This window comes from Olea europaea, chromosome 21 (genome assembly GCF_002742605.1).
Source record: "Olea europaea var. sylvestris chromosome 21, O_europaea_v1, whole genome shotgun sequence".
In the NCBI taxonomy this organism is placed as follows: domain Eukaryota; kingdom Viridiplantae; phylum Streptophyta; class Magnoliopsida; order Lamiales; family Oleaceae; genus Olea; species Olea europaea.
Window position 1 is genome coordinate 11,069,680 of NC_036257.1, and position 14,246 is coordinate 11,083,925.

Here is a 14,246-nt window from a genome sequence, read left to right on the forward strand (position 1 = left end):
TATTGGAGGAAATAATACTAGGTAGATAATAGAGAAATGCTACTAGTAAAATTTTTTTTAACAGATTTTACACAGGAAACATAGCTATCTCACAGAGATTGGCAGCGGCTGTTGCAGTTTTTGGCAGCAGGAAAACATAGGGAGATAGCCTCCGTGTATAAAATCTGGTAAAAAAATCTATACCAGCAAAATAATTCCAGATAATATTCTTAAGTTTCTTAAAAAAAAAAAATGAAAATTTGACACTGTTCAAATCTTGCAACAATTCCTGAAAATATCAATTGCATCATCGAGACCAAAACCAGATTGAAATGAACCAAAATCAAACACAAGAAGAGAATAAATGTGAACCATAATATTTTGATACTTCACTTCCCTTTTTCATTTCTTGATTAATCAGAGAACAATTTGCAGAACATCAAGTATCACTACTTTATTACACTCTGCTTCCAGAGCTCCTTTACAGTCTCACGGAAAAGGACTCAACTATTGCAGTCAAAAAACAGAAAGCTTAACAGATCAGGTGAACAAGAGTGGTAATGTACGTTCCCGACTGCAAATTTTATTGCCTTCTGCAGATTCAATATGTTTCGAAGTGTTTGTTTTTTAATTCAATTTAACAACGGAAGGAGGAAGTTTAAAGGGGACTGGGAAAAGAAAGCTCTGGAGCCAAATGTAAAGCTAAAATTGCAGCCTCGTTTTACACATAAAATTAACGGTACCAGTAGTTTAGTTCAGACATACATGACGACAATGCCTCTTGTAGTTGGGGATTTTCCGAGCCCATATGAAGTGCATCTTCATACAAGCATCTGGCCTGCTGCAGTAATTTCACCTTCTCTCTACTATTCCTTGGACGTAGTCGAGATCTGTGCTGCAATGCTGCACCCCATCTGAAAAGAGCTGCAATGCATAATTCGATCAAAATCATCTTCTAGTTAACAAAAAGGACAAAGTGAGTTTCTTTTAGGAGAAATTATGTAATTCAATAGAACAACATGAAAGCAAGACTGTTAATAATTTTTGGTCCTACTTTAGTGATACCAGACTCCTTTCACAGTTTGTTTCTCAGAGAAGAAAGAGAAGAAAGTACACGAAGAGGACAAGGGAGATATCTTAATTACATATTTCACGAACTAACACCAAAAGGAACTTATTTTCTATTTCTTAAAACCTATTAGAACAGTTAAAAATGGAATGCTATTACTGTTAAAACAGGTGCAGTATACCATCAGGTGCATAAACATTGCTTTTAGACATCATGGCATCAAATTTATCTATTGCAGCCAAGAACACCTTGTCAGCATCATGAGCAGCGCCCTGAAATATATAAATACAAATAAAGGTCAAATATAAATTCGAGCCAAAACTAAATAAAAATTCCTCATCAATTAATAATAGCAAAGTTGTATGACATTAACAGGTTAATCTTTTCATTCATTCATTTTTATGGCAAAGTCAGGTATAGTCACCGGTCCAATATCTGCTATCAATTGTGCACGAAATGAGAGGGCAAGGCCCCAGTTATATAAGGCTCTCAGATCATTCCCATCAATTGACAACGCCAACCTGTACTTTCTCCCTGCCTTAATAAGTAGCTCTTCACATTCTTCACACGCACCGACGAGAGCAGATGTAAGTTTGTCTTTATAATCTAGCTGATCATCAAAATTGTCAAGTACTTTTCCCAACTCCTTGACTGAAAAGGAATCATTTCTTGCAAGTAGGGATCTGAACTCTCGGCTGATCCTCAGTTTTAGTTCGCCGTGAAGAAGATATGAGTTTCCCAACTGCCCGACTGCCAATAAGCTCATTGGTCTCATGTCTATTGCTTTCAATAGTAACTTGGCAGACTTATAAAGTGCATTCTCAGCACGACCATCATCAATAATTTTCTGCCTTAAACATTCCTTAGCTTCTTTCATCAAAATATTTGCTTCTCTAATATACCTACTGAACTCCAAATCATCAGCAAGTATTGAAGACGAAGGAGGAGAACCATTGTCATGATTAGTGAAGGACCGTTTCGCCTCTTGAAAAGAAGATCCCTGATACTCTCTTTCACTCATCTCTCTGCTTTCAGAATCCAAAAAATTTTCATTCATACTTCTTGATTTGTGTTCATGCCCAAAAGAAGCAGCTGTTCTTACATGTTTCATTCTGACACTAAAATCGAGAGAATCGTATAAACTATCACGAGATGCCCTTCCTTCAATTTCATCTATGTCATCCATTTTCAAATAAACTTGTTCATCATTTAGATATCTTGACATTTTATTCCGATAAACATACTCTTTCTCATTAAAAACTGTTTCAGCAGTACCATCTATAGCAGCCAAATTCATCTTCTCATTCTCAGAAACTATTTTCATTCTTCTTGTCCTATTGGCCAAACTATCAGCACTATCTTGACTTCTATCAGTGTTATTGAAAGGGTTAGCTGATGGACCCACATTCACATTTCTCCTGTTTCCATTTAACCAAGATTTTAAATTGCTTCCTTTGACAGACCCAGCTAAGATGTTCTCTTCCCGTTGACCATTGCCCTCCACATCCATTAATTCTCTCTTGCCAGTCTCTTTCATTTTACTGCACTTTGAATCAATTGACTTCCTTCCCAAAAAACCACCAAAAATTTGAGAGAAGTTTAGTCGATTTTCGCCCAATTCTTTTCTTGTCCTACTTGACTTCTGATTCAAAGCTTCCTCCTTTTCTTGGTAATCAACAAATAAATTCTGTATAAAATCATCAAAAACTTCTCTTGCATTCAAAAATGATAAATTAATTGATTCAATAGCATTAACATAGCCTTCCAAATCACTCACAGTAACTTGATTACACTCCACACTTCTTCTGATATTATTCTTTAAATTCAGAATCTTCTCATCAAAACCATTAAAAACATCCCCCAAATTCCGTATTTTCTCAATGGAACTTCTAACAATTTCATCTTTAAACTTTCTTTTATTCCCATTTAATTTCAATTCATTCATGTGACCCCCATTGACCAAACCAATTGAAAATCCAACTGCAAATACAATAGCACAAGCTGGAAATACAACAATTGAAGAAACCTTAATTCTAGAAATTGCCAGAGCACAAACAAAACCAAATAGATACACAAAGACATACTTTTTGTCATCAATTCCAAGGGAATTCAGAAAACTGTGAAGCTGATTTGACGCCCCAGAGTGAGCTGAGTCACCACTGAGCAGAAAATCATCCCAACCACCATAACTTGACGAGCCAGACGACGTAGCAGAGCATAAAGTAAGAGTCTTGAAGGTGTAAATGCATTTTCGGGAACACAAGTTCAGAAATAGTTGATTTTTATGGGTTGTTGAGAAGAGAAAATTTGAGGTTCGGGATTGAGTGATCAAACGGAAATTGGGTTTGTTGGAAATTAGGGTTTGCATTTCCGAATCTAGTAACAGTTTAGGTTACATTGTTCTCGTGTACACGCACTTTAACTGCTAAAATTCTTGAACGGATGTGCTGCTCGATTAGTTTCCAAATTAAATCATTGCCTACTGAATTTTATCAAAGGTTATTACATGTTCACTCAACTAAAAAATGTTATTCATTCTTCGATCATTTATTCAAATGTTTACCCATTCATCACTCCATTTAAGTTCTTTATTAAATTAATGGAAAACTCCACGCGTACAAACGAAAATCTAACTTGGCACATTTATACCGTTAATTTATCCATTTGAATTAAAAATAAAATAAAATTTAAAAATCCCAAATTACAAACACAAAGTCCACGTGTTTAAATAAAATTAAGAACCCCCAATTTTTTTATTTTAAAACCCCCGATTGCAATAGACAGATCTTCATACATTCTTATTCTTAAATTCATTCTTATTTATCACTGGTGAAAGATATTCGTTCAAAAACCCTCGATTGCAATAGACGGATATTCATACATTCTTGTTCTTAAATTCATTCTTATTTATTGCTGGTGAAAGATATTCGTTCAAAAAAATATAAAAAAAAATAAAACAGAATTTGGGGGATTTTAATTTTATATAAACACAAGGATTTTGTATTTGTAATTTGAGGTTTTTAACCCCCGATTGCAATAGACGGATCTTCATACATTCTTGTTCTTAAAGTCGTTCTTATTTATCACTGGTGAAAATTTTCGTTCAAAAACCCCTGATTGCAATAGACAGATATTCATACATTCTTGTTCTTAAATTCATTCTTATTTATTGTTGGTGAAAGATATTCGTTCAAAAAAAAAAAAAAAAGAATTTGGATGTTTTTAATTTTATTTAAACACGGGGATTTTGTGTTTGTAATTTGGAGTTTTTAATTTTTAGTTTTTATTCTTTATCTAAGTGGATAAGTTAACGGTATAAATGTGCCAAGTCAGCTTTCCGTTTGCACACGTAGAGTTTTCCGTCAATTTTGACAAAGATTTTAAGCAGAGTGATAAATGGGTAAGCATTTGAATAAATGAGTGAGCAGTGGGTAACCTTTTTATTTCAGTGAGCAAGTGGTAAACTAAAGTAAAGTTCAGTGGGCAGTGATTTAATTAACTCGTTTCCACAATAAGAGGGCAATTTGGCGAAAAAGAACAATGGAAATAAAGACCTTGTTTGATTCCCATGTTTATTTTCCTTTTTTTTTTTAATACATTTTTTTCCTTCAATCATGCATTATTCATTAAAATAATATTACCCATGACCTAAAAACTTTTTCTTTATTTTAAACCACATATTCTTTATCAATCCACTATTTCAAAGTACATTCTATAAAAAGAGAGAGGCTCAAACAGGCCTAAATATTTTTGTCGAGCATCAATTTTAGTTTGTTTTAAAATAAGATGTAAATCAATATTTTGTAAAACTTTATATCTGTTGTCCTTTTTTCTTTTTTTATTGCTTGTTTGATAATTTCAAAATATGAAAGTCTTTTTATGCCCTCTTAACTAACTTTTTAGACGAAGATTGCCATCATGAACAAATGTGCTAAGTAATAGAAGACTCAAGAATGTGGATAATAATGTAACACAAAAACATTGGGAGACTTTGAGCATAATTAAAATGTAGTGGCAATAGTGGCAAAACAAAGAACTCCAATTTTATTGTTGAATGGAGGTAGGGTGAACATTAACTAGAATTGAACTTAACCAATCGATTTGGTTCGATTCTAGTTGAAGTTAATTTGACTCTGGGTCTTAGAATCGTGAATCCAACAATTTAATTTTATTCTCAATTGTAACTACAAAGATTTTCTTTATAATCTATGAATAATTTCTAATTTATATAAATTCATATGAATTCAAGACAATTGAGAATTTTTTAATTATAAATCGTGAAAGTGAAATAAGAAAATTCATTTGATGGTTTACATCTTTAAATTTTCTATGGAAATTATTTTATCATAAGAAAATAAATTATAGGCAATTCAATTGTCTAGAACTTATTTGTATACAAATTATTAATTAAATGTGCCTGATTGATTTAGCTTTCAATTTAGAAAATATCATACTTGACCATTTTTTATTAGTGGATAGATGAGAGAGAGAAAGAAGTGGTGAATTACCTACTAATAAAAATCACCCCTCCCTGAAGAAAATATTTTTTTTACTTATTTTTGAGAAAAATATGGTGATAAGATCAAAAGTTGAAAAATATATTCCAAGGAAAAATTGTTAATTAAACACTCCAAAAGTAGAAATTTGAGTGGAAAAAAAATGACATTTTTCATTAAAAAAAATAAAGTTTGTGCGTTTGATTACTAGCATGAAATTTTCTTGAAAGAAAATAAATTTTAGGAAATTGAATTACCTAAAATTTATTTGTATGAAAATTATTAATTAATTGTATTTGATTGATTTAGTTTTCAATGTAGAAAATAATAATTTATTCCATTTTTATTAGTGATAGATGAGAGAGGGAGGATAGATAAAATCATAGGGAATGAGATTTTAGTAATCCAACCCATGAATTACAATAATCAGTGGCGTCAAACTCTATTAAGGAGAAGCCATGTCATGAGACTCAAACCTAGTTTCTTCTCTAAATCAATGACTCCTAATAACTTCATCCATTTTACTGTCTTCACTCTCGTTCTACTTGTCGCGATGTTCACTCCTTATCCATGCAAGTGCAATTCAGATGGTAAAATACTATTTTTTCATTTCGTGTTGTAATATTACCCACCAATATTTTTTCCTATTACATTCAGACTTAATTTTCCTAGATGATCCTTTGAATTAGGTAGCAGCACAGGAACTAGAACCGATAAGTGCAAGAGAGGGTTCTGTACTTCAGACGAACAAACACAATGCTGGTGTTGTAAGTTTTCTCGGACTGAACGATTGGAATATTGTTCAAATGACAATGAGGAGTGATTTTGGTAGTATGGAAGTGATTAACTATGAGAAAAATAAGCGAAAATAAAACGAGGACAAAAAAGGTGAAAGCACCCGACCTTATTTTTGCAATTACAATGGTCATTTTGTTGAATCGGTGGGTGCCTGATTTTGTACTAGACGGCTGCCCTGTATAAAAATTTGATTGTTGGTTGTTTGATTTCTGGTGTATTTTGAGATGTTCATACCCTTTTGGCTTATTTTTGCACCTTTCGTATTACAAATATCAAATTCATTTATCAATATCCAAAACCAAACCAGTTTTTATAATTTTGTTCTTTAGTTCCTTTTTTCTAAGTTTTATTTGCTTGATTCAAACTTGGATTAAGGTTTGTTTACTCCTACAAACAATTTGTCATAAAGCCTTCAAGTACTTACTCGGATGGGAAAAAATATCGTTTGAGGATAACGATTCATAATCGTATTCAAACCTTCTATTTAAACGATTTCTTGTCGTTGTTTTATTATTGTTCTTTATCAACTTTGTTCAACAATCTTGAATGATATTTGCCGCATGAGAGAATGAGACAACCATGGCTACGATAAAGATGATGAATCAAGACCTCGTAAAAGTTGATATATTCGACTGGTCGAACTTTACAAAATGGAAAGACATGTTGAAGTTTCTTCTTATAACCTTAAAGATCTTTTATATTTTGGATCCAGATTTGGCGTCATTGCCAGTACCAATTCCAAATGACACCGACAAAACAAAGGCAAAAAGGAAGAAAAGAGAAAAAGATGAATTGATATGTAGAGGACACATTCTGAACTCTCTCTGATTGCCTCTATGATCTCTACACAAATAACACATCGACAAAGGAGATATGAAGATCATTGGAAACCAAATGCAAGACTGAGGAGAAAGGTACCAAAATTTTCTTATTTTTAAGTATTTTGATTTCAAATTTTTAGGATAACTTGCCTTTGTTAGGACAAGTCTATGAATTGCAAATAATTGTCAATAAAATGAAGGTTGTAAAGATAGATCATCTTAAAATTTTCTAAGTTGGTGCAATCATTGCGAAATTGCCATCTTCATGAAGGTTATAGGAAGAAAATTCTTGACAATTTCCAAGAATAGTCTTTGGAAGAATTTCAAAAATATCTTCGAATTAAGGAAGAGTCAAAGACATGAGATAGGAATGAACATTCTCATTATGACACTTCCAAAGCCTATGCTATGGATCAACCAAACAAATTCAATAAAGATTCTAAGAAGAGAAAATTCACAAATCCCAACAAAGATAACAAGAACAAGAAGAAATCCAAAATTTCTTGTGATGTGTTTAAGGTTTCTCCATATTAATTGCGGAAAGATTTAAGGATTCCTTTTGAAATAGGATACTAGTTGAAATGAGAAATGCTATGTTATTAAAGGCTAAGTTTCCATATAACTTATGTGGTGAACATTTATTAAGTGCGTGTCACGTAGTTAATAGGATTCCTTGTAAAAGATTTAAGGTTTCTCCATATGAATTGTGGAAAGGGAGAAAATCCAACATTGATTATTTCAAAGTGGGGGGAGGGGGTTGGTGGGTGGTGGTGTCTTGCTTATAGTGAAAACATGGATCTGAAAAGGACTAAGTTGAGTCCTAGAGGGATCAAATGCGCTTTGTAGGATAAGCCCGAAATAGCAAGGTCTATCGTGTATTCAATTTGAAAACCAAAATTATTATTCAATCCCCATAAAATAGAGTTCTTTGAGAATATATTATCTTCAAATAATAATTTTGTCAGGGAATCTCAAGTAGAGATTTCTAACTCAACAAGATCACAAGTAGAAACACCTTTTGAGAATGTTGAAACAAGTGAACTTTGTAGAAGTAAAAGAGCTCAAAAGGAGAAAAAGTTCGGACCGGATGAATTAGACTCTTAACTTGTTTCTTTCTATTTAGTTGAGGAAAATGAGAAGAGTGTCACAAGAACTACTTTGTATGTTCTTTTAAGTGGAAATCAATCCTAAAACTTATCAAAAAACAATGTCACTTAGAGATAGCACCTTTTGGAATGATGCTATAAATGATGGAATTGATTTAATAATGTCAATCAACACTTGAATATTAGTCTATTTACCTCCTGGATCAAAACCTATAGGCTGCAAAAGGGTATTTAGGAAGAATGCGTTGAATTTCTTGTGTTGTGTAAAATAGAGAACCAAACGATGGGAAGTCGTTATGTACTTGTGTTGAATTTCTACGATTGAATAATCTATTGATCATGCTCTCCCATAAATCTTATACTGCTATAAATCATCATGTAAACTAATATCGGAAGTTGAGGCAATATCTAGAATTAACAATTGCTATGAATATATTTCTATCATATTGCTAAAAAATAATTATTCTATTTGTACACTCGAGTGTACACCCTAGGTGACATAATGCACAAGTGGCATTTTGTCATTGACATCAGTGCATTATGTCATCCAGAATATACACTTGGGTGTACATGTAGCGAAGCTTGCTAGAAAATATGGTAAGAAAATATTGATTGTGCCCCCCACTCAAAATTTCTACGTCTGTCGCTGCTCACATTCGATTTTGATTTCAGTAGCCAAGCAAAGTAGAAAAAATCATCACGTGAAGAAAAAAATTCTCATACCACTTCAAATTAATTGAATGTCCATCATTCCAGATATGTAATCTTTTATATATGATTGTACTACCATTTATTTTTGCTGCAAATTGTTATTCTTCATGACCATGGAATTATTCTAGAATACATAAATATTTATGTTAAAATTACAGTTTATTTTTTCAAGTTTTTAGTAATTGGGGACATTTGATAGTTTGCAGTATTAATTATTTTTAGGTAAAGGAATGCCATTTGTGTTAATCTGCCTTTGTGCATGCGTGTTTCTCTAAATGAGAAATGCACGTCTCTCATTTCTCACGAATAAATTGAGAGTTTTATTATTATTATTATTATTATTATTATTATTATTATTATTATTATTATTATTATTATTATTATTATTATTATTATTATTATTATTATTATTATTATTATTATTATTATTATTATTATTATTATTATTATTATTATTATTATTATTATTATTATTATTATTATTATTATTATTATTATTATTATTATTATTCAATTTTTAATAGTTATGGTCAGTTTATTTATGTTTATTTTGTTTTTATCAAATTCGGATTTGGAAAAAAGTTAGGCTAATAACTTTGTATTTTCTATGGTATTGCATACTGTTGTTTTAGGTTTACATGTTCTTTGGTTAAAGAAAAGAAGATCTAGAACAATTAAATTTAGGCATAGTTTTTCACAAGGAAAATGAACCCTTAGGAAAATTGATATTGGCAATTACCATTCACACGTTAATATGGAGAAGACGTGTCGAATAGTTGCATGTTTTGTGTTAGTGGAAATTACATATTTCCAGGTATATGAAGAACTGAGTTCACAAGCCAGGTTGGAAATATTTATATGCACATCTCCGGTTTCTATTATGTTATTAAAATATTAATAATTAATTTATTGTTAAATAATTAAATCATACGTATAGTAACTGGTGCCTTAATTATCGCAATTAGGATATCCATTAAGTTAACTTCCATAATATACCAATTCCTCTCTCTCTCTCAATATCTTCTGCACGATTCCAAACTACCCAAAACTTTTGCCCCACGAATCCGCTTCGATCGTTTGATTTCACATCCGGTAATTCGAAGTCTCTCGTTTTCCATTTTGCAACTGTGTTATCAGCTTCATTCGTAGTAGTATATAATCTGTTCAAGTAGTTTTCGCCCAATTTTTTTGCTTGGAATCAATAAGCGAAGTGAAATGGAGGAATCGAAGGGCGCAAAACTGGTTACTAATGTCGAAGACATGTTAAAACGAACAAAAAAGAGGAAATCTGAGCAGAGCCCCAAAAGAACCTCACCTAAGAAGCACGTCGTTTCGGTGTCCGCGAGAAAAGTGCGATCAAACAAGGTTTTTTAAATTTCTGGTGTATGCGTTCTGATTTTAGTGGCACACTTGTTGGTGGAATCATGGGTTTAGCACTATTGAACATTAATTGGACATCTGTAAACTTAATTTGTTGTAATCGTAGGATTAAAGTTTCGTCACCTCATTGTGTGTGAACAACATGTGTGCTAAAATGTGTTTTGTTTACCCCATCGATGAACATGACCATCACCAACAATGAAGGTTCATGTGATGAATATGTCAATCTGTGACCGAGACAAATATGAATTTGTGGCCTTAATCAATAGATGACATTATGTATGTACTGAACTGATTGTTAACGTAATTGTTGAAGAGTTTTATGTGACCATGAGCTCCAATTTGTGACTACGTTTTTTAACACACTTATGGCGTGTGACCATGATATCCGTCGGTCACTAAGATGGTTGTGCATACGAGGCTTGAATTCATATTATTACGCATGCCTGGGACCATGTTATTATTGTCTTACGACACTGTGAATATGTTTTGTGGCGTGAGTACACGGTTACATATATATATGTGACCCTTTCAAAATAATCAGTTTTCTAGGCTGACTGTGTGATTTGGCTACGTTAGTGTGTGAACAACATGTGTGCTGAAATGAGTTTTTACTACACCATCTGTGAACATGACCATTATCAACATGACCATGTGACCAATATGTGAATCTGTGACCGAGACAATTATGAATTTGTGCCTTTAATGGATGACATAGTGCATGCATGTGACCTGATTGATAACATAGTTATTGAATAGTTTTATGTGACCATGATATCGAATTATGAATATGTTTTTGTGGTCTAAGTGCACAGTTGCATACATATGTGACCTGTACAAAACAATTTGTTTCAGGCTAACTGTACAGGTGCATGCATATCTAAGTGTTTGTGCTTTCACTACATTTGCTTAACATTACGTCATTCTAAAAACTTCGTGTAGGCGTGGCAATTCATCATTCCAGAGGAACAGTGGTTCTCAGGCAAGATTACAACATCAGTGACCAAGGGTGTCTTGAAAAGTATACAAACAAACTTAACCAACCATCAGAAGCAAATCATGAGGAGAACCTGCTTCGCACATTTCCTCGACTGCGATGAAATTGTGGTACAACCACAGCTAATTCACTTTTTCCTATTGAGGCAGGTATATCAACCCAATCCTGAAGAATTGTGGTTTTTAGTTGCCGGGCGATATGTAAGATTTTCTATAGCTGAGTTTTGTCTGGTCACGGGATTGAGATGTTCCGGCAATAGTGACATCAATATTTTTGAAAGTAGACCGTCACAATTGAAGACAAAATACTTTTCTCAGGTAGGTAGTGTAACACATGAAGATGTGAAATCCACATTTATATCTGCCTGCCAAATGCCGGACTTAGATCTTGTCGAAGCCCTCCCTGATCATGATGTTGCACTGATTAGTATCCTCTATTTTATTACTGCCTATTTGTTTCCTAGAGATTATAAGAAAGTTGTCGATCACTATTTGTTCACACTCGTTGAAGACTTCCCTGCACTGAATAGTTTTCCGTGGGGAAAGTTACTGTTCGATGTTACTTTGAGTTCTTTGAAAGATGGGTTGAGTCGTCGAACAACACACTACGGGCTACGAGGTATGCTGGTAGCCTTTCAAGCATGGATCTACGAAACCTTCCCTGGTCTAGATGAAGTTATTGTCACGAAGATATCAACAACGCACCCCTGAATCAAAAAACTGGTTTGCAAACGAGCAACCATCTGCTTCTAAGTTGGAGGAGCCTAATTGCTTCAAGAAGCCTAATGTAATGATCCAGTAATTCTTTTTGTCTGATAGTTGAATATATGTAAAAATTATTGTTTTCTAATCTCTACTGGAATGCAGATGCAGATCTGTGACCTGTTACCAAGTGAAGCGGAAATGGCGATGCCATATATGGATGGGGTGCAGTATAACAAAACAAATCAACCGGAGTTTTCCTGTGGCAACTATCGAAGGAAAAACAGGAAGCAAAAGTCTGCTAACCCTGCTAGCATGAGTGGAGAATCTGTGCCTTTGGTAAAGGACATTGGCGTTGGACCTGCTCATGTTGCAGATGACGACGATGATTTCGTGGATCCTCCACGACGATGTGAGGTGACATCACATCAGGAAACATCCAATGCTGCTGAAGGCCCTTCGGCCCCCCAACATTCACCAAATGAACCACAATATCATGGGATGGAATGGAGTGATCAGACAAAAAAGATTAATGAAATCATGAAGATGCAAGAACAGATAAAATGTGACATGACGAAAATTAGGACGAATATGCAATTCTTGTCCGAGTCTGTGACTGCAATGATGTCAAGTACTATGGATGAGATTTTAAGGCTTTTCAACGATAGGAAATGTCATCATGTTAAAGAGTTTGGAGATACGGAAGCTGCTGTAGTTGGAGGTGAAGAAAGTCATGTTGTCGAAGAAGTTCACAAGATTGATGAGGTAGGTAAACAATATGTTCAATCCATCCTTCACTGACAGCATTTACATTTTTTCACATGTCATATTCTCCAATTTCACGTGCAGGTGGGAAATCAGGAACCTGTTGTTGACAGGAAAGGGAAGGGGAAGGTCGACCCAACTGATGATGCTACTTTTGAATGTAGTCTTCAACTGCCATCATTTGACTTGGGTTTTGGATACACACAATTGGATGTTTCTCACTCTGCAGAAATTCAAAAGCGGGTAGATGCTGTCATATCTGATGTGGTCACAGCATCTGCAAATGTTGAGGAAGAGGTATTTCCATTTTGTTCTTTGTGCTGCAAGCTGGTCACTGAATGTGTAGGTCACGAACGGTACACGTTTCGAAATACACAAATCACACGCATCCATGAATTCATGTTACATTCATTCTGCATAAACTAGCATTTTATCTTTTTCAATACACAGGAATCTCCAACTTCTAAACCGCCTTCTGAATTACCAATGAAGCGGGTGTCAAGGCCAGCGAGGATTTTGTGTTCTCCATTTGTTGCGGGTGCAGGAAAGTTATTCCCGCATGACGACAACATTATTGTATTTGAAAGTTACAAAGACAATGTTGAAGAAGTTGATAAGTCGACATTCTTGGGTTGGTTCCAGAGAGGGTACAAGCCCAAAAACAGGCACGAATATTTTCTTCCCTTTCTTCAATCTATTGCTCATATGGTCACAGTAAATTATTCTTACATTTCTGGTTTCAGGAAAAAGTTTAATGAGGATGATGACGTAATCAAACCAGCTTTTGTTATTGGCTCATATCCAGTCGGTAACAAAACATGGTTCCACCAACTTGTAGACCCTGAGACGTCTTTGAATAGCGGGGTATGGTAACATTCATGTATTTGTTCACCGTACAATTACTTGTTAACAAATGAGACCACGTTACGACCCTGCTACCACATCATGCACGAACTACTATGCGGTTCACTGACATAGTGGTCTCATAAGTATATGTTTTGTTCAACAAGTCACATACCAACCTGGTCACAAGTCACAGAATCACAACTTTATGAAATTTTCTGATGTTGCTCTTATTTCTTATCTTCTTGATCACACAGCACATGGATGCATGCTTCTACTACATTCGGCAGCTAGCAAAATTTGGGAAAGTACAATACAGAGCTACAACAACAAACTCCTCTTTCCAGAACATGATAAAAGACATATACCCCGCTTTCAAAAAAGATCCTAATGTTCTGTTGTCAGGAAGCCGGTTGTTCCAGGTGGTCACAGGTGATAGCATAACTATGAGCACACCTTGGGCTGATGTAGACTATGTGTTCATGCCTCTCCTGCCCACGAATAAAGCTCACTGGTTGCTAGGTCTGCTAGAATTCAGAAGCCACAGATTGATCGTGTTCAATTCAGCTGGTAAAACTTA

General features: G+C 34.2%; 1 protein-coding gene across 5 annotated transcripts; it reads right to left on the bottom strand.

Moving 5' to 3' along the window:
* Window positions 1-337: 337 nt before the first annotated feature.
* On the bottom strand, window positions 338-3,547 carry LOC111370625. 5 transcript variants are annotated; one of them, XM_022992436.1, is made up of 4 exons: window positions 2,718-3,546; window positions 1,473-2,576; window positions 1,230-1,320; window positions 338-903 (listed from the first exon to the last, which is right to left on the bottom strand). In XM_022992436.1, the coding sequence occupies exons 1-4, from the start codon at window positions 3,414-3,416 to the stop codon at window positions 713-715; spliced, it is 2,085 nt and encodes a 694-aa protein (XP_022848204.1). In that variant the 5' UTR covers window positions 3,417-3,546; the 3' UTR covers window positions 338-712. The 5 variants fall into 5 exon arrangements, with proteins under 5 accessions (XP_022848204.1, XP_022848206.1, XP_022848201.1 ...); XM_022992438.1 differs by having other exon boundaries at window positions 1,473-3,028; window positions 3,133-3,265; XM_022992433.1 differs by having other exon boundaries at window positions 1,473-3,546.
* Between the last annotated feature and the right edge of the window lie 10,699 nt (window positions 3,548-14,246).

Bases quoted from the DNA above. Each gene is read 5' to 3' on its own strand.
- LOC111370625 (XM_022992433.1), bottom strand. From the start codon at position 3,416: ATGCAAACCCTAATTTCCAACAAACCCAATTTCCGTTTGATCACTCAA. The intron at 1,321-1,472 runs GTGACTATACCT...TATATATTTCAG, and splicing joins TGATAGCAGATATTGGACCG to GGCGCTGCTCATGATGCTGA. The intron at 904-1,229 runs GTATACTGCACC...TATGCATTGCAG, and splicing joins CAATGTTTATGCACCTGATG to CTCTTTTCAGATGGGGTGCA.